The 24,691-nt window shown below is 40.1% G+C and overlaps 1 protein-coding gene and 1 non-coding gene across 3 annotated transcripts; both read left to right on the forward strand.

Annotated features, from left to right (window-relative positions):
• Window positions 1-207: 207 nt before the first annotated feature.
• On the forward strand, window positions 208-11,369 carry LOC119726209 (RUS family member 1-like). Of its 2 annotated transcripts, none has more exons than XM_038197808.1 (14): window positions 208-487; window positions 1,142-1,219; window positions 1,335-1,449; window positions 2,441-2,486; window positions 3,178-3,210; window positions 4,811-4,916; window positions 5,617-5,718; window positions 6,478-6,548; window positions 6,759-6,949; window positions 7,756-7,813; window positions 8,037-8,110; window positions 9,410-9,528; window positions 9,746-9,809; window positions 10,181-11,369. In XM_038197808.1, exons 1-14 carry the CDS (start codon window positions 344-346, stop codon window positions 10,369-10,371), a joined length of 1,392 nt encoding a protein of 463 aa, XP_038053736.1. In that variant the 5' UTR covers window positions 208-343; the 3' UTR covers window positions 10,372-11,369. The 2 variants fall into 2 exon arrangements, with proteins under 2 accessions (XP_038053736.1, XP_038053737.1); XM_038197809.1 differs by having other exon boundaries at window positions 209-487; window positions 9,410-9,522.
• A 9,105-nt stretch (window positions 11,370-20,474) lies between these two features.
• On the forward strand, window positions 20,475-20,547 carry Trnat-agu. Its single transcript has one exon. It is a non-coding gene; the product is annotated as a tRNA-Thr (tRNA).
• Window positions 20,548-24,691: the final 4,144 nt, after the last annotated feature.

Here is a 24,691-nt window from a genome sequence, read left to right on the forward strand (position 1 = left end):
GTTTAAAAGTCTCAAATTTATATTTATTTTACAGTGAAAAAGAAAAAATACTGTTTAACATTTCTTTGTGTTTAATTTATAAATTTTATATTGACTATTCATGCTTTTAATTTAGGTGAATTAACTTATCACAATGTCCCCTCCGGAAATATACCAGCTGCCGGCATGCATCCAGAAAGGTCGTTTCTCTTGAGGGCGCACTTACTAAATTGTGGTAGGAATTTTTTGGAATTTTCTCCAGCTCGTCTGGCGATAAGATGACATGTGAGGGCAGCAAATAAAGTTAACAGAGGTTTATTTTTTAAAGATCTTTAGTTTTTTCTACTTCTCAAAACTCGAAAAGATGATGGACAGTCTGGTTTGCAGGGAGTCTTACAGCTCTCGAGCCCGTCCGCTGAGGTACCTGAGGAGAAGCGATGGAACTATTCAGGTTTCCTCGGACGGAGGCAAAAACCAAGCGTTCCAGTCACTTGCCCAGACGTTTAGGGTAAGGAAACAAAATATATTTTTAAAATAGTTTCCCGTCCAGCTTCTTGCTTTTTGCCCTGGTTTTCCAAGATGGCGGATGGAATGGACGCTTCCATTTTACACAATTTGTGAAAATCAGCCTTAAGAATATCCAGGCCTTCGATTTGTCATTTTTCTTGTTAAAAACAAATAAAGAGACAATTTTACAAATTAAAAAAAAAAATTATCACTGCCTTATTAGAAAATATAAAAAATTGGGAATCTTTTGAGATTGTCCCATTGGCCAATCAGAATCAAGGAAAGTGAAGTTCACCTCTGCAAAATGACCAATCACAATTGTTCCTCTGGGCCTGATGACTGGTACCTTGAAAGAAATTTCAAGATTATTTCTGCTTTTAGTATTCTAAAGTTTAAAAAGCTGAATTTTATTTTAAAATTATATTTCTTATATTCTGTGAATTATTTAGGTGAATTTATGAGGGATTTTGTGATTTCTTCAGGAAAACAATGATAAGAAAAAACAAATTAACAGTTTGACTGGTTACCGTATGTTGTGTGTGTTTGTGCATAAACTGCATTGCTTGTTTGTCACTCATAGAAAAAAATCATACACATGATGCAATGTGAATGTCAAAAAGTTTTGAAATGAGTTGAGTCAATGTTAATATTTCAGACGGTGTTTCTACCCCAAGGCTACCCTGAGAGCGTCAGCGAAGATTACCTGGAGTACCAGATATGGGACACAATTCAGGTTTGCTAAAATGTTCATGTAATTTTTCAAAACAAACTAACAAAAAGTGCATTTGTAGAAATTGATAAACTTATTTTAGGCCTATTCAGTTTTCTTACTTTGTTTCTTTTTGCAGGCATTTTGCAGCAGTATCACTGGCACTTTGGCCACACAGGCCATGCTGAAGGGAGTAGGCGTGGGTGATTCAACAGCCACGGCAGCAGCAGCAACAATTACGTGGCTGTTGAAAGGTACGAAGCCCGGAATAGTTGGCCCAATCTATTAAAACCAATTCAATTCAAGCCAGTTCAGGCTTGCGCAAGCAGCGCAGGCAAGCCCATTATTGTTGATGTAGGCCTACCCTAACGTGGCGCGGCCCCTTTGATTTTTCGCCTGTAGCACCTAGCTAGAGTAAAAGTTTTAAGAGTGAAATTTCATCAAGTTCAAAACACTCCCGTTCATAAATCACAACTTTATCTACTCATTACAAAGTTAGAAAGAATTTTATTTTGGCTTGGTTTTCCAATTTTATTTCGAAGTGCACAGTGAACTCTTTGAAAATGTCCCCAAAAAATTAGAAAATAACTTTCTGACAAACTTCTAGTTGGGTATGAAAGTAGACATAATAATGGTTTATCACATTTACAGAAATTCTTAAATGTTAATTTGGAATTTTCCGAGATTTTAATATTCAAGTGCGCCAAGTTGGGAAAACTCAGCCGATTTGTGCCCAATTTCTGGACGCCATCGTTTTTGAATTTCGGATTAAATTCACAGAGGTTAAATAGGAAGCATTAAAGTACCAGTTTTTCACTGAATGAATTTGAAGTCAACAAAGAAGTTTGGCAACACTGATGTGGAAAGTCGGGGTAAACGTCGAAGTGCACCACGTTAGGGACACCACTATAGCCTACCAATCCATCAAAACCCAGCCACTCACAGCCTGACCCAACCCAACCCAACCTTCACCCAGCACAACCAAACCCAACCCATCCCACACCCCCAACCCAACCCAACCCAACCCAACCCAACACAACGCAACACAATGCAACCTAGCCCAGCACAACCTGACTCAACCCAAGCCTTCTCAACCTAACCCAATTCGACCCAGCCCAGCCCAGCCCACCCACCCACCCACCCACCCACCCACCCAACCTTAAAACCATTTTGAAAAAGTAAGCACATAACACAAAGAGAGATTAAATATTTCAAATCTTGTTATTTGCATAATTTGTCTTTCAGATGGTACAGGGATGTGTGGCCGGATACTGTTTGCATGGTACCAGGGGTAAGTTATCAACTTTTTTATAGCAAAATCGTACGACCCGAGGTTAGTCTGAGTATCACCCATTATCCACAGAGCCAAATCCTAAAGAACGTCTGACATCTCCTGACATGCAAATTTATGCAAGCCGCGCGCCAGCCAGTCGGAGTTGACTTTAATAAATTGTGACGTCATTTCATTCCAAAATCAGGACTTAATGGTTTGGTTGGTCAATTCGAATGCAGTGCTTTGTAATACAATAACAACCAGCCCCATATCGCGTAACATGATACAGAGCGCGTAACATGTTTTTTTAAAAATCCATTGTCTATGTGACGTGCAACGGGTGAATGACCGAAGACTCGATATAGAAAGCGCCCGCTGATTGGTCAAAATCTAGGAAGTCAATAGGCAGGGTCTTGCCTAAATAATCAGCAATCTGTTCACGCGAAAGACTAGACATTTCAAACAAAATCCCTGTTTTTGTTTTTGGAAGAAGACATTTTGGTTGGAAAAACCTGGCTTTGTGTACAGGAACATGATTGTTTTTCTTGACTTTTCCCGTATCTACGACTACGAGCACAAAACTTCAAACAATATTTGCTATAAAAAAACAACAAATCCATCCATTTCTGAAAATTACAGCAAAAGCTAATGTTGTATATTCCCTTTAAATACAAACCTTTTTTTATTGTAACATTTAATTTTTTAACAGATCAAGTCTTGACTGTGATGCAAAAAGGTGGAGGTAAGATACTTTGTTTTATTCATTTTCTTGAATCTTTAAAACCTAACCCAACCTATTCAAAAATGATAACTGTGAAGATTACAAGTTTTCATTCTTTCATGGTTGATGTTGATTTCCCGATAAGGTTTGTTGGCCATCAGCCTCATCAAATGAGGGGAATCGTTATAGCGATTTTTGGCAAGGTATACACCTCCAGAGTTGAAAAATATGTGACAGCATTGCATCGGTGGCAGCTTTTCGGGTGTTATCACCCTTTTTTTCAAAATGTCCATCAAAATGCTTGTTACCACTCTAGGGGCGGCATACCTTGCGCATGCGCACTATAATCATTTATGCCCTGATTTGATACTGACCAAACCCCCAGGCTGATGGCCTATTGTGTCTGGCTTTTTGTCAGTGGCCACTTGTTTGAATGATAAGTATTTTTCTTAATGATAGTTTGGAATGTATTTCATTACTTTAACTTTGTATGGGTTGTAAGGGTCAGCCTTGCTACCCCACCCAGGTTTTGGTATGCCTTAATTAGTTCATGGAGCTATTAGTTTGCGTCTTATCAAAGTCTTAACAAAGGATCTGCAGACTGCAGTCAGTATTCAATGCTTGAATACACATGCAGTATATAAAGGCCCATGGCATGGTTTGGGCGAGGCATTCCTTACATCAGAGTGGCTGGGGATACTTGGTTAGCCTGGCGGGCGACGGTTCTTTATTTTGTATTTAGTTTTTGCTACCCAAGCCGGACTGTAGCTATTTTTTTAGTTCTGTATAATTTGTACCCGCCGTCTGTCAAGCGTACTTTCTTTGTATTTATTTGGTACATTATGTCGGGCTTCCTGGGCTCCTGGCCAAGCTGACTTTCTATTTACTATGGGCGTGGCCCTTTACCTTTGTTTATATATTTTTCTGTGGCTATGCTAACTTGGGGCGTGTAATATCAATTTGTGATTGCACAGGGAATTAATGATATTTTCCTGAGACCAAAATGTCTTTTCTCGTGGTTGATTTATTTTTGAGTTTGTGTCAATTCACTGGCGGGCGTGGCCTCCTAAAGGGGGTCCCCGGTTACAGGTTGAAAAGCACTTACATACATTCGCGCGAAATTTTCCATGTGGATTTAATCAGATAGAAGAAGGAAGACATTTTATCCTGTTTGCAGTGTTGTAGTCGAAGTCACCAACGTCGAGTCCGAGTCTGAGTCACGAGTCACTTGTTCTCAGTTGTTCATGCGACACTCTTTGGTTCCGGACACTTTTTGGCATGACACTGGGCCCTGGTGCCGCTCGTCGTGCAGGGGCTAGGCGTTCGTGCGCGGCCCCTGGATACGATTTTCCACGGCCCCTTGTTTTGTAGATGGAGTCAAAAGAATGGTACCTCCGTCGCACAAATACGTAACATTATGTTGTCTATTTTGATGAAAATATGTGACACGAGTCACCAAGCTCGAGTCCCAGTCATCGTGGTCGAATCCGCGTCCGAGTCATTTTCAAATGTGACTCGAGTCGAGTCCGAGTGAGTCATGAAAAATGTGACTCAAGTCCGAGTCCTGGACTCGAGTCCTACGACACTGCCTGTTTGAGTCTTGCTGTGTTCTATTTTACAGGTTATTTGCTGACATTTTGAACGATACAGCCATCTGCATTGAGTTAGTGTCGCCGTTATTTCCGAAATACTTCACAGCGATTGCCTGCATCTCTGGAGTCTGCAAGGTAATTTACCCAAAACATTTAAAACACAAAATATTTGAGAAATATACTTATTACTTAACCTTTTACTTTTGCTGGACAAGAGACATATACTTGTAAGAGTGTGCCTTTTTGCATGTGCCAGACTTGTATTTGGTGTATATTTTACTTCCAAAAACATTGGTGTATGAATACATTTGTTTATGAATATAATATTTGTGTATATGAATTTGTTTTTGTCATGTGTGCGCTGTTGTTATTAAGAGTATTAAATAAATGGTGATTTTATTTTTGTTGTGAATTTTCTAAATATAAACTTCTTTTGTGTTGCCTGAACAAGGTTTTGGGAAGAGACTTACCCGTCCTAAATGATGTAGACCATAAACCGTAAATTCCTCATCGGATTACTGAGGTCAAAGATCATGTAGGGGTCATTAGAGGTCATTGTTCAAATATGCATCAAATGTTTAACTACAGAATTTCATGGATGTTAATGTAACTTGGATGGAGTGATCCTTGGGTGGGGGGTTCATGACAACTCTTCCAAAATTGGAGGTCAAAGGTCATGTAGGGGTCATTGAGGTTGTTCAAAAATGCACAAAATTGGCTTTTCTGCTAACTGTTAAGCAGCGTCATGAAATTGGGCCCTGTATTTATCCTATTGAAAATCATCAATTCTTGAGTGGCTTATTGTCAATGTCTTCCATTTTTTTGTTGGGGGTAGTCTATTGTGGGCGTGGCTGGAGGGGCAACGAGGGCGGCACTGACCCTGCACCAAGCCAGGAGAGACAACATGGCCGACGTCAGTGCCAAAGACGGAAGTCAGGTCAGTCTTGCGCCCTCGTTCAAATTACCTGGCCACAGCTTAAGATTACACACATGTCAGTGGGAAGCGGCTGTAGCGGCTACACCTGTTTCCTATTGACACGTATGTAATCTTAAGCCATGGCCAAGCAATTTGGAACGTGTTGAACTTGAACTTGGCCGCTGTACACGGCCTGTCGTCGTAGCAAATATCGCTCCATGGCGGGGCCTTGGAGTGTTGCAAAATATGAAGTTACAATGAGAAGTATCGTAAAAATATGGTACAAATGACACTCAAGAGTCAGTATATGTGATGCGATCATGCTACATGAGTTGTTTGTCGGGAAATTTCATTTGGAGATACAGGCCAAAATAGGGCCACTTCATCACATCACTTCATCACATCTCTTGGTGTTCCGACTTTATAATTTTTGAACTAAAAATGGTATCAGCATGCGGTTTTCAGAGCAGCCTGCTGAGATTGTGCTCTTTTCAAATCTGTAACAAAACTTTTTTTGACCAGGGTCGACAAACGACTCATTTAGCTTGATCGCATCACATATGTGGAGTTTGATCTGACTTTACAATTTGGCCAATATATTTTTATGTCTTTTTTGAAAAATCTTCTTTTTTTTTGGCCAAAAATAATCCCGTTGTCAAGTGGTTTATGAGGTTGAACACCTTTTCACTCCTGTAAAATGTTGCCTGTAGATTTCCTTTTTATGGTTACGACATTTTCTTAAAAGTTGACAGGGATTTGTCTATGCTTGTTTTCATCCAGGAAACGTTAGTCAACCTGGCGGCGTTGTTGGTTGGTCTGTTCCTTACTCCAATGGTGGCCGGAAATCCAATGTAAGCGAGATAACTGATGCGTAACTTGACAAAACTTTGATGAATGTATATGAGGTAAAATAAAACAAATATAACATGGTTCGCTGGTTGATAGTCGATACTTAGCTTCCTTCAGTGTTTAGAGGTTGAAAAACTAATTCCCTTGCCTTCGCCTTAAGACTACTTTGGCCCACAGACCATGAGGTTTTGTTATTTTTTCCCTTCATGCAGGTTGACATGGTTCCTCTTTTTCCTGTTCACGTTCCTCCATCTTTACTCCAATTACCGGGCCGTTACCTGCGTCGTCATGGAAACGCTGAATCAATCCCGGTTGCACATCGTCTGCCAGGAGCACCTCGGCTCCGTGGACAGTCACATTATGAGTCCGGCCGCCGCAAACGCACTGGAACCGGTCGTATGGAGTAAGTTCATGCGTGACAGTAGTCATATGCCAAAGTCTGGATTGCGATTCTGTTCCCTGTACCCTAGCCTTCCCAAATCCTCCCCAAAACCTCTTTGCAAAATGGAGGATTTTGCAGTATTGAGGCGATATGGCAAACAATGTGTGGCTGATTTTGGAGGATGCACTGTGTCAGGGTCTTGGGCCGGACCTTGTGTTGCTTATGTTCAGCTGCGTATACATTTAGGCCTAGATTATACTTGAAATCCTCCGCACTGCTCCAGTATGTCATTGGCCCTGCCTCAACACATTGACGGTGATTGCTGGAGGATTTTGCAGGATTGAGGCAGTGGTCAACCCTCCAAGGACCACATTCAAGAAATAACGGATGATTTTGCAGGATTGAGGCTGTATGCAATTTTGACATGAAGGCAGTTGGAGGATTTTGTAGGTTGCATCCTAGCAAAAATCCCTAGGGAGTTAGGGTTAATGTAGCTGATTCCAGCACCTTTCATTCATAGTCAAGCCATCCCCTGTCAATAGAGGGCGGTATCGACAAGATGAATCAAATGGAGTCTTGGGAACATTGGCACCCAACCCAAGAACTTCTGAGCATGGCTCATGCACAGGTTTGATCTTGTATTTAAAGCGCGCGAGGTATGCTCAGATTTCTCGGGTCAGGGTGCCAAAGTTCTCAAGACTAAAGTTGATTCATCTTGTCAATAGCAACCTCTACAGCAGCAAAAAATGTAACTCTGCAACTTGAAAATTGTATTCTGGAATTGTATTCTCACTGTTAACATTTTCTGAATTTTTTTTCTGCCACAGGACTTAGCCGGCCACTGCGTGTCAACTTGGGTGTTCAGTTCGGTTGGCTTGTCAAAAGGTAGTCTTGAAAGTTACTTTTAATTTTGTCAACCTTTTTCAAATTTTCTCCTTTTTTTTTTTTTTTTTGGTCTCAACAAATTCAGAGGTCAACCAAAGTGTAGTATTGCCCGGACATGTAGAATAATTGGACGACACCTTCAAAAATTAATTTTGGACTGAACTGCAACACTGATCTGTTAGTGACGCGTAACAAATTTTTTTTTATCTCTTTGTTTCAACAGGTCGCCAGATATGGAAAAGTGTCTCTATAGCAACAGAAACCAAAAATTCTTAATCGGCCTCAACAGACAAACAGGTAGAAATCATTCAAACATATGGAACTCTTTTGCATGCGCCCAGCGAACCAATTATATTGGTTTGAAAAGGACACATATTTGAGACAACAATCAGCTTAGCATGATTGGGCATTGGTTTAAATTCTTGCTCTGTTTTCCTCAATGGGGACATTTCTTTTGCCGATGCCAGAGAGACCACCCTGTTGTTTTCTTCAGGCATAAGGCTTTTCCTCGGATCTGCTGATTTCCTCATTTTTTACTTCTCATGAAGGCCATTACAAATAAAAAACACTGTAAATTAGTCTTGTGTAGTTTTGAATTTCCTCGTTTTTTTGTAAATTCCTTGTGTATGTCTGTTTCTTTGTTTATGACTGACTGACTGACTGTCACTTGTGAATTACACTGGTTTTAGCCATTATTAATCAATTGATAGAATTTTGTGTACAAAGGGACTGGTGTTTGTAGCATTTTTATATTACCAGTTTTTAATTTATATCAATTTGTCTTAAATTTTAGTTAATTATTACTCTTTAATTATATAAAACTTTGATTAAGCTTTTCACATTTAAAGTTCCTGTATTAATCCTCCGGATTGTTCAATTTGTGCTCTACACTGCTCTACACTACACTGCTCATAGCTTTTCCTTGTACATACATACCGGTACAACCACATACACTCTTGTTTTACTATACTCTCGAGGACAATGCTTTGTGTTTCCCTTTGTCCCTGTAATATAACACTCTCCCATAGACTAAGCACACAAACTTACTACAGAGGACCGTTTTGAACAAAAGACCCAACTCCCGAGGACTGAAAGGATCTGTTGTTCTCCCTTTGTGTGTCGGTCCTCGGGGGTTATGTAGAACATGCACACAATGTGCCTGTACTGTGTGTATTGTTTTCTGACCTTGCTGTCCACAGGTTGTTACCCATGCATTCCAAGACTCATTGATCATTTGACATTGAAATTTTCTCAGTACAGCAGAGTTTGTTCTGCGGTGTTATTACTCATTTATAGTCATTTTATATTTCTGAAATCAAGATGCGTGACCAAATGTTTCCCTTCATAAGTATTTCCTATTTCAACTAGTATATACTACCCGGCCCGTGAGAAGTTCCTCAGTCAGTCAGCCTGCCTACCCGTCCGCCCAGTTCAGTAATCCCAGCGCATATTAATTTCATTGTTGTGGAATAAATTCGCTGTTATCACAGTCCTCAACTAAAGAAGTTTGTGTAATGACTACCTTTTCCCCAACACTTGACTAGCCTTCCGTTGTCTTGTTTTCCCAATAAGATTATTTTGGGTTTTTTTTTTCAGGGTCAATAAATATAGTGCTGCATAGGGACTGTTCAGCGGATGATGTCATCAAGGCCTGCTTCCAAGCTGAGATCATACAACATGCGACGAAACATGTGCAGCGAGAAAGTCAGGTACAGGTAAATTCAGAAAAACATTCAGAAAAACAATTAGTTGGGCGTACATCGCACATAAGCACACAAACGAGAACACTCTTGCAGTAAGTTCCGATCCTCTATAGGTTCTTGAAAGTGGTAAAAAAAACGCCATCCGGTGTTCATGCACAGAGGTCCATTGAATTAAAGTGATCCTAATCATAATCAAATTAAAATCATTTCCTAACCTGTTTCTCCACAGAGATCAGATCCTTTAGGGATCAAGCCAGTCTTCTATCACGAAATCAGAGATCTTCTTGCCAAGGGTAAGTACATTTAATATGCCTTTATCAAGATTGAAATATTTTCTGGATGATAATTTTTCTGAAAAAGAAAATTGCTTTTCAACTTGGTATCATTAAAATGAAATTGCAATTGGATGGCGACTTTGGTTTTGAAATACAATTGGTGAAAAATCTCTGATGTTCAAATATGTAGTTGATCTAAATGTAACTTTTTACGGTCATGAAATTGTTTACAGAGGTGATTTTATGGTATCGTAAATTGTAATGAAATGTATGTACAAAGCACATCTTGACAAAACTCCAGCGTTCAGCATCTACGCCGCTTTAGTTTAACGAGGCCCTGTCATCCAAAAGCTGAATCGAAAAAAAACCCAAATTGTCTGCTCCGACAGGAAGTCACATGACCCCCGATGACTGCTGGGAAGCAGTCCGGCTGTCGGGCCTGATCAGCGACAACCTCTTCCCACAATTCATTGCGGAGCTGGAGATGGCGGGCTGGGTCATAGGTCAATCGTTGTTAGGGCCTGACGAGTGGAGAGCGGAGTGGAGCCTAGAAGGCATGGCAGAAAAGAAAGTGTATTGAAAGTGGAAAAAAGCGGACCGCAAATTTCGGAGATTGCCCATGAAATAAGTGTGCTACGGGTGTGCCAACTAAAAGTCTTCGAAACAAATGTATAACATAAAGTGTATGTATCATTGTGGCTCATTAGGAGGTTATTTGTATTGTTTCATTGTCATGAAACGAGATTGGATGCCAGTCCATCGCAGGTTACTTCCAAGCTAATGCCAGTATACATGTATACTCCTGGGTTGAGAGAAGCGAGTTGGAGCAATGTGGCTTGCCCAAGGACACAGTGACTATTGCCAGCAACTGGTTTTGAACTACGGTCACGAGTCGGCTAATAATGCTGCTGCTCATTTTATTTCTCCTGGGTGGTGAGTGGCATCATGGAGCTATGTAGCATGTTGGGGTAATGTGGCTTGCCCAAGGACACAACATATGGCCAGCAGCTGGATTTGAACCCCCTGACCTTCTGATCACAAGTCAGGTCACGAGGATAAACAGTGAAACAATGTCAAAGGAATGTCTTTTTTTTCACAGGAGTACATTTGTCACATTTGAGAGCGGATGGACTGAGATAACAACTCTATTTGTGGCGGGCTATAACGCCCTCTGTTGACCATAACAAAATAAGATCTTGTCACCTCATAGGTAACATAATGGCTGACTTCCCGCATTAATCCTGATAAGGTGCCAAAATGACCTTTGTTAAAAAGTAACTTTTAACTAGTTGTATTTTATCCCCATATTAGTGTTACTAGTACCGACAGTTTAAGTTACTTGGGTCATCTTACTTTTTATAATGTGCCTTATCCAATTAAAAAAATTTATCTATACCCTAAATTTTGAGTAAAAACGATGTCATTGAACCCAAGTACCTACAAATAAACTCACTTTGGTTAGCACATATTGATATTTTTGCCCCCTTATTTGAATGATATATTCACCATTCCTTGTATAAATCGTTGTCCATACTCCAAAAGTTGGATATAAATATAGAGACCGCGACGACCAATGTAGGAAGCTTTTCCTTGCCTTGATGACCTCTAAACGCGGGGTCAGCTTAATTTTAATATTCGCGCGCGCGCGGCGAACTACGTCATTCCGCGTCCGCGCGTACGTGAGGAATTGCCCAATCAGGTTGCAGAATTGTCACGGTAATAACCGTAACAACCAATGAAATCACAAAGCTGTTACTCACGGTCCTTACTCCTGCTCAATTATAGGCAATGCCAAGTTGCCAGTCTCCACCGTACTGCAGCCTGTTGCATATTGCACGACCCTGACCGTTGAAAATCATCTGTCCACAAGCTAATAATAAAATCAAATTGATTTTATTTTACTCGCCCTTGTGGCTTGCCATGCCAGTCCAATATTATGACAACCTCGCTGAGGTACATTGTCCTCGTCACTGCATATGGTATTGACGTATATTAACCTTTGTCCTTCCCGAGTCCATGCAACACGAGAACGAATGCCAAAATAAAAAGAAAAATCAAACTCGCAATTAATGAGCCATACGGGTTTTTTTTTTTTTACTTCAATGAGCAGACGTATTAAAACAAAACAAAAAACAGTTGAGATTCACCAGCCGTTAGTTAAAGGCACGAAGGAACATTGGTAATTACTTGGAAACAGACCTACCGATTTAATGAGAAAACCATGCTCACAGTGAAGGTAGGGATGCTACCAAATACCCTGTGAAATTATCCCGCCTGAAATGGTATCGGATCAGAAGAAAACAATCATTGAAGGTGGTTTTTAAAAAGGTATGCGAGCAGGCACAGTTTTACGTGCGTGAGCAATGGAATCTAGTTACGAGACCAAAAGAAAATTGTGCATAAGTTTCTCTATTTTCTCAAAATGTATAGTATCCACTGAGCTGAAATATCAACATGTTAGTTATGCACCCTGCTTAAAAAGTTTTGAGCTATTTTGTTGCTTCAAACGAAATAAATGTGACTCAAGCAAATGGTGCAACATACCTTTAAATGCTGTCTGTAAAACATCAGACCAGTGCAATTGTATCGAATGCCCTACCTTAATTATTTAATAGATAAAACCAACTTAGGGCATGTATTTGAATGCTGTCTGAATACAATCATCAAGAAATGCGTTCATTAAAAATCTGCATTGTGCACAACTATCTTAAACGATAAAGGAAAAAGACAACATCTATAGGTTTAAGGTAATTCTAACCCCCTGGGCCTTTTTTTCCTTGAATTTGTTCATTGGAGGGGCGATCACTTCCTCAACCCTGCAAAATCCTCCAACAATCACTGTTAATACGTTGACACATTGCCGATGATATAGAAGCAATGTGCGGTTGATTTCGGGTATTATCTCGGCCTAAATTTATGCATGACTTAAAAGCATAAACAATACAAGGTACAACCTAGACCCTGACACAATGAATCCTACAAAATCAACTAACTTTTTTTTGCCATACAGCCTCAATCCTTCGAAAACCTTCACTTATATGCAAAGAGGATTTTGGAGGATTTGGGAAGGTTAGGGTTTAATTAATCTGTAGACAGACGCATACCAAGTCCTATATAGAAAACCGAGGTACTATGACGTGCACAGAAAACACATAAAAAAGAAGACCAAACGACATTAGCTGTTTTTTAATTTCCATCGGTGATCAATGTTTGCCACTTTTTTAAACAAACGACAACGTCAGCAGTTCGAGGTAATTTTAATTTAAAGATCCGATTTCACTTTGAAGAGCTTTCTCTGGCTCGATCTCTTTGTTGTTTTCCCGCTTGAAGCGATATTTAGCCTTCCCGGCATTGCAAATAAATCTCTCCCGTGTATGGTGTCGTTTCCGAGTCGAAAGTTCAAGATGAATAAGTGTTGAGTGGGAAGAATGATAAATGGGACACATCTGCCTTTTCTCCCAAACGATTACTCTGTATAAATAAATATCACATTTTGAAGAGATTTTCTTTTCTCTGCGACACCATTAGGTATCACCGCGCGTGGTCAATGCGGAGTGATACTGGGGACTATCCGGTTCGTTAGTGTGACGTCACTTCAATATAAACCACGCCCACTGGCCATTAAGTAGCATTGGAACCACTGGAACCGGAAGCTAACGCAACTTCAGTGTTTATCCAATGGGCGCTAGTAATCAGTGGTGCGCGCGCGCGTGTATGACGTTTTTACAAACGAACCGGATTTGTGATGTGGCGTCAGACTACAACATAGTGCGTGATTTGGCAGTCAATATCTCAACACCTGTTTGAAAGGACAGTTTTTTGTTATATCAGCGGCCAGATGATAATGTATTCATCTCAAGATCAGTTAAAGAGGCTTTGTTGCGAATTATTTACTGCGTACTGCGAAGTGCACGATGCGCAGATTGATGTAGCGGACTATTTGTAGACACGGCGTAACACTACCACATAGTGCGTGATTGGACAGTCAATATCTCAACACCTGTTAGAAAGAAACATACAAAAGAGACTTGTGACGTCAGTGGCCAGGTGGTAATTAAAAAGTCCAAGGTCAATTAAAAGAGGCTCTGTGCGAATTATCTATTGCGTATACTGCGCAGTGCACGATGCGCGCGAAGTAATATAGGGAATTATTTGGAGACGAAGCGTAAGACTACAATATAGTGCGTGATTGGGCAATCAATATTTCAACGCCTGTTTTAAAGAGAGATTCTAAAGAAACACTTTTGACGTCAGTGGCGCCAGGTGGTAATTACTTTAAATTCAAGTTCAATTAAAAGAGGCTTTGTCGCAAATAAGAGAGGTTTATTTCCCACTAGTTTAGCTTGTGGTCATTGCCATTAATAATACTTCCTGAAGATGTACATTGGTCGTTTGCCACCGTTTATCGCAATACAGTTCATGCAAAGGGCCTGTGCAATGTAATTTTTTTAATGCAATCCTTGAAAACGCACTTTTTTTGTCCCATTTAACCTTATTTTTAATTTTCGTTTTGCCATTTTCAAGGGTAGGCCTATTTTGGTGCCCTTTTTGTTTTTATGTTAATGCAAATTTCCATATTCATGAGCAAATGTGTGATGTCATTTCGTGAAGAAACCTTAATATTACAGCTATTTGAGCACAAAAGATGCTAGAATTTTGGATATTTTGCTGTCGTTAATGTTCGTTTCTTTGCTGATTCGTTGTTATGTCAGTACATGGCAGTATGAATGACTGCGGGACCCTTTAAGCAACTGGTTCCTCTAGTTCGTGCGAAGTTTCTGCGAACTGAGAAATCTACTATACATGTATAATTATAATAACGAAAAAGAAACGCTGTTCGTTTTAGTGTTCGACGAGAGATTCGGGCTCACCGTAGATTTGCTAGTCAACGATCCTGACATGAAAAACGAGTTAATTTGACTGATTTCCAGTCGTACGAAGCCGACCCCAACAATTTTTGTGGTCCGTTTGGAAGCAAGTTGAATTTCTGTCTTCAACTCCGTCAAATCTGACAATTCTCTTCGTCTGGAATAATGCAGCTCACAATAATGGTGAAAACTCGAGTTACCCGCATTTAAAGTCCGCACAAATGAAAAAAATCCATACTTCGGTGAAAAGGGGCGGGAAAAAAGCTACTCCGTCTACGAAATAAAACACCGTGGTTCGCGCCAATAAGTCGTGGGCGATTTCGGCGGTGCAGACGGCGTGGGGTTAATACGACTTCCTGCTGACTGATGACTTTTGATGAACGTAGACGCCGACTTGAACATGCTCCACTTCGCGCTCTCTCACGCTCTGATTTTGGCGTATCCGATATCTTTTAGATATCAGTCTCGGTTCGAGCCGGGATTTAAATACATTATTCCCTTACGCTCGTCTGCCATTTTAGTTCTAAAGATTCTAGCGCCTTCACTCGAAAATTCTCTACTCGGTTGTCAAATCAAGCTCTGATCTATAGGTGTGTGATATGTACTAGTCTTAGTTCAAGACGGAATTTTGTAATGTGCTTTCTGTTCGCACACCAGTTCCTTACAAAGCTATTGGGAATGTAAATGACCCCAAATTATCTACGCCGGCCAAACTAAGATTAATCGTCTGTTAATTTTTTTTCTTTTAACCCTCATACTGATAGAACTTTCACAAACCATCAAACAATCTATCCGCTTCCTCTCCCATAGCATTATGTACAGGCTGGTCACCAACTGCCAGGACCCCCATGGATTAAACCACATAACTGTCAAAACCTGTTGAAGGGGTTTGATAGATAGGGTGACCTTGCATACTGTTACAAGTTACATATAGCCGCCATCTTAGAGGGCAATGCCTTTGTTTTGCTGGGAGTGAACCTTTTGTGCCTTCATTGTTACTGAACTTAATCCATCATTGACAGGCACTCACCAGTGCTGACCCACCGTATCTATCAATGTCAGTCAAGGCATGGTACCCTCAGTTAACAAAACTACCCCAGCATGTCAATAATTTTGTACCAATATGAACCCGGTTTACATAACTGTTAAAGCTGTTACCAAATGGATTTTGACGGATAGGTTAACTCTCTCCTAGTCGTCAGTTATAGAGGGAGGGTTCATAGAGAGTTTTGTGGCCCTACATTTGAGAGTTTGGTCCCAGATCTATAGCGGCCTTTGAATTTTTATTTACGAGAAATTGGACCAGAAAGTCGTTCTGTTTTGCAATGGAGTGGAGGGATCATTTTTCAAAATGGTGATGGGCTTCAGGACTGCTTTTGGGGGTAGGTGATCATTTTTTGGAGGGTAAAATCACCCCCAAATCATCGGTTAACCCCACAAAAAAATTGAACAGAAAGTGAAGGAGGGTAACTCAAGCTTTAATTTGATGTCTGTCGTGATCACCTGTGAGATTTTTGAGTATTTTCCCCGATTTTATTGAAGTGGGAATATTTATCAATGGTGCCTGTGGGAATGTATTTACTGGTCTGCACCCTTTACATTCCCTACTTCTCGGCTGTCACGCACGCTTTGATCTTGGCGTATCCGATATCTTTCGACCGGTATTAGTCTTGGGTCAAGGCGGAATTTTGTTTGATTATTCAACCTTTCCCTAGCAAATGCTGACTTCTTTGATAGATCGATCATTCTTAATCTCTCGGTTGCTACGCTTTGGATCTTGGCCGAGAGATACTGATCTGATTTCAGGAGAGGGGTTCTAGTCTTTCTTCCAGACTTGCGAGCCTACTAATGATTTTGGAAGGGACGTGCGTACACTAAATGAGTAAACAAAGATACATCTAGCTCGTCTTGAGCAAAGACTAGCACCAATTTCAGTCCTTTATACCCGTTGTGTGCACACTGCCTCGGTCCAATTAAGAATCTATCGCGTGAGTTTGAACTGTAACCGAAGGAGATCCCTTTCCAGATCGCGTGCCGTGGATGCCGCCTCATCCTTGAAGGTGATAAATTGGCATACGCGAGGACAAAACTTTATTACTTAAAAATTAACGGGAGTTGGGCTGATTCTTGTTAAACGAAAGGCTGGGGGAAATCACTGTGGTTGAGGTATAATGAAATTGTTTTTTCTTTTTCTGTGAATCCTGTCGAAGGACGATAATTGCGTTTTCAGTAGTTTCGTGGGATTTTATTTTGTCTTAAGGAAGAGCCGGTTTGTGGACGGTGATTGTCTTTTATAGTAGATTGTTTCTTAATTATTTTTGGTTTTGTTTTGTATGTGTTTTTTTTTAGCCTACAAAGCCCTGCCTTACGCTACGGAATCACTATTGTTGCTGTTTAATTGGCATATGCTTTTATTTCATTGTTCATTTTGTATATCATGTCAAAATTACTTCCCCCCCCCAAAAAAAAAAAAATCGTAATGGCAATAATCCCATGGCAATAATCTGTAGTGGTAACCTGATGAAAATGAAAAATCCATAAGAGGAACGACTTAAGCAAGTCTAATTCATGAAAGACATCTATGTCCGATATAACTAGCCAAATTTACTAGTTACAGTCTGCAGTGTCAGTTAGTGAAATATGTAGTAAACCGTCTAATTGAAAAGTGACAGTAAGCGAGAGAGGTAACCAGTCTATTTCACAAGTGACAGTCGATTGTGTGACAAGTCTAATTCACGAGTGACAGTCATATTATAATGAGATAGGTAACCAGTCTAACCCGCAAGTGACTGAGATATGTAACCAGTATAATTCAAAAGATACAGTCAGTCATTGAGATATGTAGCCAGTCTAATTTACAAGTGACATCGACAGTCAGTTAGCGAGATAGGTAGCCATGTCTAATTCATATGTGACAGTCAGTCAGTGAAATAGGTAACCAGTCTAATTCACAAGTGACAGTCATTCAGTATGATAGGTTACCGGTCGAATTCTCAATTGACGATGTCATTTAGTCAATGAGTAATGTAACTAGTCCAGTTCACATGTGACAGTCAGTATGAGATACGTAACTAGTCCAATTCACATGTGGGAGTCAGTCAGTGAGATAGGTAACCAGTCTAATTCACATGTGAAGTCAGACAGTCAGTCAGTGAGATAGATAACCAGTCTAATTCACATGTGACAGTCAGTGGGGGAGGTATCCAGTCCAATTCACAAGTGACAGTCAGTCAGTGAGATATGTAACTAATCCAATTCACATGTGACAGCCATTCTAATTCACGATTGACAGTCAGCCAGTGAGATAGGTAACCAGTCTAAATCACAAGTAACACTTGGTATGAGGTATGAAATATGTAACTAGTCCAGTTCACATGTGACAGCAGTCAGTCAGTGAGATAAGTCCGACTCCGTTGAGGTAACGTTTCTTATACATACAAGAAGGAATACCCCCCAAAATACCAATTTCTAGCAAAATTCTTTTCTGTAGTGTAAAAGAAACCCACTAACACCTGTAGCCACCATACCATCCTATCCCCTGACTAATAATTCATCCCAAGCCAAGCCTCGTTAAATTGCTTTCAGGAGATACTGCTTATGTTGCATCGCACGAACCATAAAGAATTCAGTACCTGTATACAGGCAGTTGGAAAAACACACCATTCTTCCATTAGTGGGCAATGATTATTTATTACTAGCCTTTCCGCGTCTGTCCGGCCTGCCGCGTTATTAACTCCTATTTGCCTTTCGATACTCAGAATTTTTTTTTCATCTCTCAAATTCTTATTTATTGCCTTCTTCAAAAAAGCGAGTGTTCCGCTTTGTAATCCACCGCGGGCAATCGAGGAGGTTTTTTTTAATAGAAGTAAAAAAGATGAAGCGAATTGAGCGCGAGGTATGAGGAAAAAACCAGTCCTTCCTGTATATGAAAGCATGCGCAGTTGCAATTAGTGTTGGATTTGTTTTTGTCGGCCGATAGCAAAGAAATTTGGTCATTATTTGACTCGACATAACTAGCCTTCTACACCAGCCGTATGCTGATGAGATTCTGAGAAATCCAATGTCTAAGATGTAATTAGTATGTTAGCCTTTTTCCTTCTGTGATTGTGAATCTCTTGTGTGGTATGTGGTTAATCTTCATTACTGTGTTTCTCAGTCGGAAGGCAATTTATTGTAAACAGGAAGACTTCGGGAAAAGAGTACAAGGGGTTCATTGCCTTCGGAGAAGATTTCTATCGGTATTCTGAGCTGGCAACCCCAGCGAGAAATTAAACATCAAAAATAAACACTGCTGTTTTTTTTTATAGCATCGGCGCACGTCACGATGACGTCAGCACTCCTCTTGTTGCTTCCGCCGTCACGGTCATTCTTTGTGTTTCTATCAACTTGTTCTCTGTAAACTTCCGATTTCCTTTTTTTTTAACCGTCTCACCGGGCCTACCTCGACCGGGGAAATCGGCTCGTTCCACCCGCTGAAGAAAAGCCTTGTTTGTCCTCGCTTCGTCAAGCTTCGCAGTCGTGGAGGCAGCGATCGAAAATGCCATGGACAAACACTTGAAGAGTTGCCGTTCTGGCTTCGCATTGACGTTTTTATCTACTTTCAATGTTTCTGTGGTTTTTTTTCTCTCTCTACCTCTTCTTCACTTGTCAAATTTTGGCCATATTAAATCTGTGTTCGTGAAATTCTAGACGGCAAGTTCAATTTATTTTCGGGGGTTGGAACATGTCTGTGAATGAAACATGTTCCAACATGTTTGAAGGAAACATGTTAATTAATTGATTTTTGTTTTTGCATGAGGAATATGATATTCTTTTCAGTTAATTTCACAATCGAAAAAAGGTTGTTCGTTTTTGTCTGTTAATTTTTTCACCGGTATCCTTTTGTTTTGGTATAATTTTCTTTCCCTTTTTAAATCGAAATTTGCACATTTCGTCAGGATTTTGAATTTCAGATATCCTGCTGATTTATGCTATTTAATGTGAATGTCTCGATTGAACGGATTTTACCCTCAATTTTCATCAGGCGCTAGACGATGCTAAATTTTCTACTTTTCAGTCAAATTTATGTCAAATGTTTAGCTCTTATAAAAAAAATCCAAAAAGGACAGTAATGTTACATGTATATGCACAATTAGTATAGGGTATTCACGATGCTAAATGTTCTACTTTTCAGTCAAAGGTTTTTCAACCTTATAACTTCGTGTCTAATACAAATATGCACTCTATAAATAAAACCTACGTGACAGTCACGTTACAGGACTGTGAATAAATTATGAGGGTATTCGCGAGGCTAAATTTTCTGCTTTTCAATCAGAGGTATTGCAACCTTTTAACTTCGTGTTTTATACAATGCACTCTTAAAAAAGAAACTATCCAAACACGACAGTTCAAAAAAGGGCAGTCATGTTATTTGAGGGTATTCACCTCGAAAATGACTTAAAACGTGAACGCATGTAGACAATCTTAGCATGTAAGTATATGTACATGCAGGCCTACATGTATATACAAAAAGGGGAAATTGCAGTTGGGGTCGTTAATGCGATAGCTCAGTTGTCAGATTCGTTGGGAGGCTTTGAATATTTATGGATAAGGGTTTGGACAGTAATGTTGTTGACACTATTTCAAAATATTTGACGGTCGTATCCTCTTTTGAGTGCTTCCTGTTTGCTCTTTCCCAGGTTCTTAGCATTGCTAATGATGCTATCATCGTGTTTTGGGCGTGATCCCTGGCTGCATGGCATATACGATTTATGGCTTCTGACTGCTAGCGCCCCTTAAGCAAAGACACTGACAAAATGGGGAACCGCCAACATAGGGCTGGATAGCTCAGTTGGTAGAGCACCGGAACAGTAATCCGGAGGTCGCCGGTTCCAACCCCGCTCCAGTCAATTTCATTGCTTAATGAAGTTAACCTGATTAATCATTTCCCCTACATGGTGCGTTTCGATAATTATTTCAAATTCTCTAATTAGAGAATAGAAACAGCGCCCTCCAGAGGCACACCAGGGGTCATCAGTGAGTCCAGGTAAAAAAAAAAAGGACTTCAATTGTCGATGTATTATGTTTTGCCCAACGGGGGATATTCAGCGGCAAATATGGCATATAAGAAATGGCTCATCACCCGATACACTACTCACGTGTAGCCACGAGGAAAATAAACCATGCATAATTATTTAATTAAGTCGTTTCCTTATCGTGTGCCTAGTAGCGCTATTGAGCAGTAATCACTAACTCAATTATTGAAAAGGCATAGGCTGTATGGCAATCGCGTGGGTTGTTCTTTTTATTGACACAGGGATGCAAAATTTTTCCACCGCATAGCTCCTGTCCATTAAAGCCTGCTTGAATTGCCGATGTAATAATGATAAATGGTGCGGCGCTAATAAGTCCAAATGAGCGCACGGTCGCAGTGGAAATTGCTTCGATAAACAAACGGAAGTCGGTTCCACTTGGTAATGACTTTAGTTGACGTGAAAAGGTGAACAAAATCTGAGTGATTTACAATGTGGATAAACTTCTGAAAACACTTTCCTTTTTTTGTGTGTGGTTTACTTAATGGCTTTATGGGAACAGATTAAGCGATCTTATACAACGCCTGAATAAATCCTCGTCGTCTGATTGGTGGATCGTTGAACACATGTCATTGGATTATTCTTCCCAATCCACCTCCCGGCTGCACCACAATAAAATAAAAGTTCTGTTGCACGGTCACACTATTGGTGGATCTGACCAATCAGATGACGAGGATTTATTCATATATGTATAAAACAAAGAATGAATGCTTCACATGCAATGGAAATAATGATTTCATTCGCTGACAGTTGGAATGTTCCATTCCACTCGGCGAATTCCATCTGTCACCTTATGAAATTATTCTTACCATTGCACTCATAAACATTCATTATTTGTATAATGCTGTAGATGGCGTTGACAGTTGTTGCTCATTGGGCGGGGCTATGTGTTAAGAATCCCCCGAAAATCTTCCAAACTGTAGCCGACATTTTGCCCTTAAAGTATTTCAACCGTTTATGGCAAATTAACGAAACAATTACAAATCCTTTTCCTCTCTCCAAGTTTAACCCGCAAATTTTAACTGCGAAGATTTGTTGCAAATTTAGTTTAATTTCATGTCCATTAAAAAAAAAGATGCCAGCCTCCATTTGCACAAAAATTATTCCCAACCTCCAAAATATTTTTTTGAATAATTCCAAATGAAACAAAAAGCACTGAGAAAAGCAACAAGAACACAATAATAAAAAAACACCTTTAATTTGAAATATCCAAACAGACCAACAAAACAAATAAATACACGAATAAAAACTAAGCAAACACAAAACGGTAAAAGGGCCTAGTTTTGAATCCCAATTTCCATGTTCAAATATCGGCAGTTAAAATATGAACGCATTAACATGTTGGCCTTAATTAATGTCACCTGCACTCCACTTGATATCGAGACTTTTAAAGTACATTTTTGTGTATGTGTCAAAAGCCAATTAACGACCAAGCTCTGTTAAACGTAGCGAGTTTCTCAAAACACCGGACACAAAGAAAATTAAAGGTTCCCGGCCATGTGTTTGAATATACCGCCGACAACAGAGACCTATGTTTGAAGTAAAACAAATATATTCCCTTCTCCAAACAGCTCTGGTTTTCACCCCAGATTGACATAAAAGGTTAATACGATAAAAGCATGGGCGGTTTGTTCATTATCTTTTATCAAAACGAGTGTAAGAACAAACCGATTGTCTAATACAGGACTACAGGCCAAATGGCGAGTTGCATTTCGAAGTAAACTTCTCGCAAAACATTTTAACGAGGGCTTGCACACAAATCCCCGATCCATCATGCTTGGGGGGCTGTCATCTGTTTAGCTATCACGGCAGACCCACAAAATTAGAAATTGCCGAGAGAGGGTCTATAAATTACAAACCATCTATCATAATGTTGGCGGCGGTCCTGTACCCGTAACAGGCCGGCGTGTGGGCAGATATCGTACAGCTAGCGGGTAACTGTGTGTTTGTTCTATACGGTATTGAAATCGTATACTCCTGACAATTTCGAAATGAAATTTCTCAGAAATAAGGAAATAGAATAGAGACAGTATGAATTCACATGTATGAATTCATTTTCTTGTACATGTATATGTGAATCCATATTCAAATACATGTAGTTATAGGCCAATATCATGTGCATTATGCCATTTTATTTTTATTTTGCGCGGGCCTTTGGTAGACTCGAAAGGTCACTTTTGGTAAACAAAAAAAAAGTTTTAATTTAGGTCACCAATGTACGTATATCCAATAAGGACTGAAACCAGACAACACAAGCCTAGTACAGCTGATCCCAGAGTGCACAAGTTTCTATTCAATGATTTCGAGTGACTAAAAAGTCAGAGAGATAGTTAACCAGTCTAATACACAAGTGACAGTCAGTCAGCGACTATCAGTCAGCGAGTCAGGTAACCAGTCTAATTCACAACTTGACAGTCAGTGAGATAGGTATCTAGTCTAATTTACAATTTGGCAGTCAGTCAGTGAGCTAGGTAACAGTCTAATTCACAAGTGGCAGTCAGTCATTGAGAGAGGTAACCAGTCTAATTCACTATCTAATTCACATCCCCCCATGGGACCAGCCAAAATTAGCATATAATGGTGCCTTTGATCGGGCGATGGGTACCAGCTTTACCGTATTGGTTGCCATATACATTGTAATGACGTGCCTTCCTTCCCTGTAATTTGATTTGCTGAGCTGGTGCCTGTTGAATATGCATTGATTTTTAGAGCATATTATTGGTTAAAAGTGCGTGGGTTTTGTTTTATTTTGCAGTGTTGACCGTACAGAGTTTAGCCAATCATGTGAGCAATAACATTGAATGTGACATAGCTAAAAGACCCTATTCACATTGAGTACTTAGTGGCTACGGCTACGACTTGTTGCCATTGGTGGATTACACTGACAAGCCGCAGCCATGCATAGCGACACTGCTGTATTCAAGCACGACCGTAAAGTGAATTTACGAATCCCGCCAGCCGTGTTTGAAGGCTGCAAAGTATGGCCCGCGGCAAAATCGTTAACGCTCGGCTTACCACAGCAAACAACGACCTTCACGTTGGCGTAAAATTCACAAAGGGGAGTTGCGTAGCGTACTTCTCATCGCGCCAACTGCGTATCACGACGGGTTATTCACAGGCACTTTTAGGTCTTAAGCAGTTGAGCAACTATACAAAATAATACATTGTTAAATATTTTTGTACTGTAATGAATAACGTGTCATAGAAACACGTGTCATGTCTTGTCAAAATGTGTGTTTTTTTCTGAAAGCAAGGCAAACATTGAAATCGTTAAAACAAAATAGTCTGGTGACTTGGCACATGTGTGATGGCATGCTCAATGGTGTTTGAATGAATGGATTCGGGGACAACATTTAAATTGGCAATCTCGTGAAAACATTGAGAACAGACAGCTTTTACGGGAAGAAGGACATGTCTTTTTTTAATACGAGATGCTGTGAAATCTCGCTGCTTAACAAATCGGTAATAATTATCGAAAAACAGTAACTTCCTTTGTGACCCTTCCTTCATGTTAATCAAACAAACAGTGCGCATTGACCAATCAGATCACGACTTTAAGTCACATGACCACAGAACCTCGGTGAAACTTGGTCACAGCAAACACTGTGCACAAATCAAAGGTGGGCGGGGCTATGACAAAATCAGGAAAAAAGTCCATTGACAACTTAGATACAATGATTTAAACTTGGTATCGCCCTTTGCGTATGGCGTGTATTTTGCCGTTATTTGGGTCACTGCGGTGTGACATAATGCCTTTCTGTGTTGATTCTGCATGGGTCATCAACCATAGATAGTTTCAGCTTCAACCGTTCTGTAAAGTTGAGCCCTATTCGCTCTTTTCACGCTTCCGCCATAGGCATGCACGGCCTCGATCTGGCAACTTTCCACAATAAATATAGCCGGTTGATTGATTCCCGCGTCGGGGTTCAGTGATTTCTGAGTATATACACGGGAATCACTA

The sequence above is a fragment of the Patiria miniata genome, unplaced genomic scaffold (genome assembly GCF_015706575.1).
Source record: "Patiria miniata isolate m_02_andy unplaced genomic scaffold, ASM1570657v1 HiC_scaffold_2, whole genome shotgun sequence".
In the NCBI taxonomy this organism is placed as follows: Eukaryota; Metazoa; Echinodermata; class Asteroidea; order Valvatida; family Asterinidae; genus Patiria; species Patiria miniata.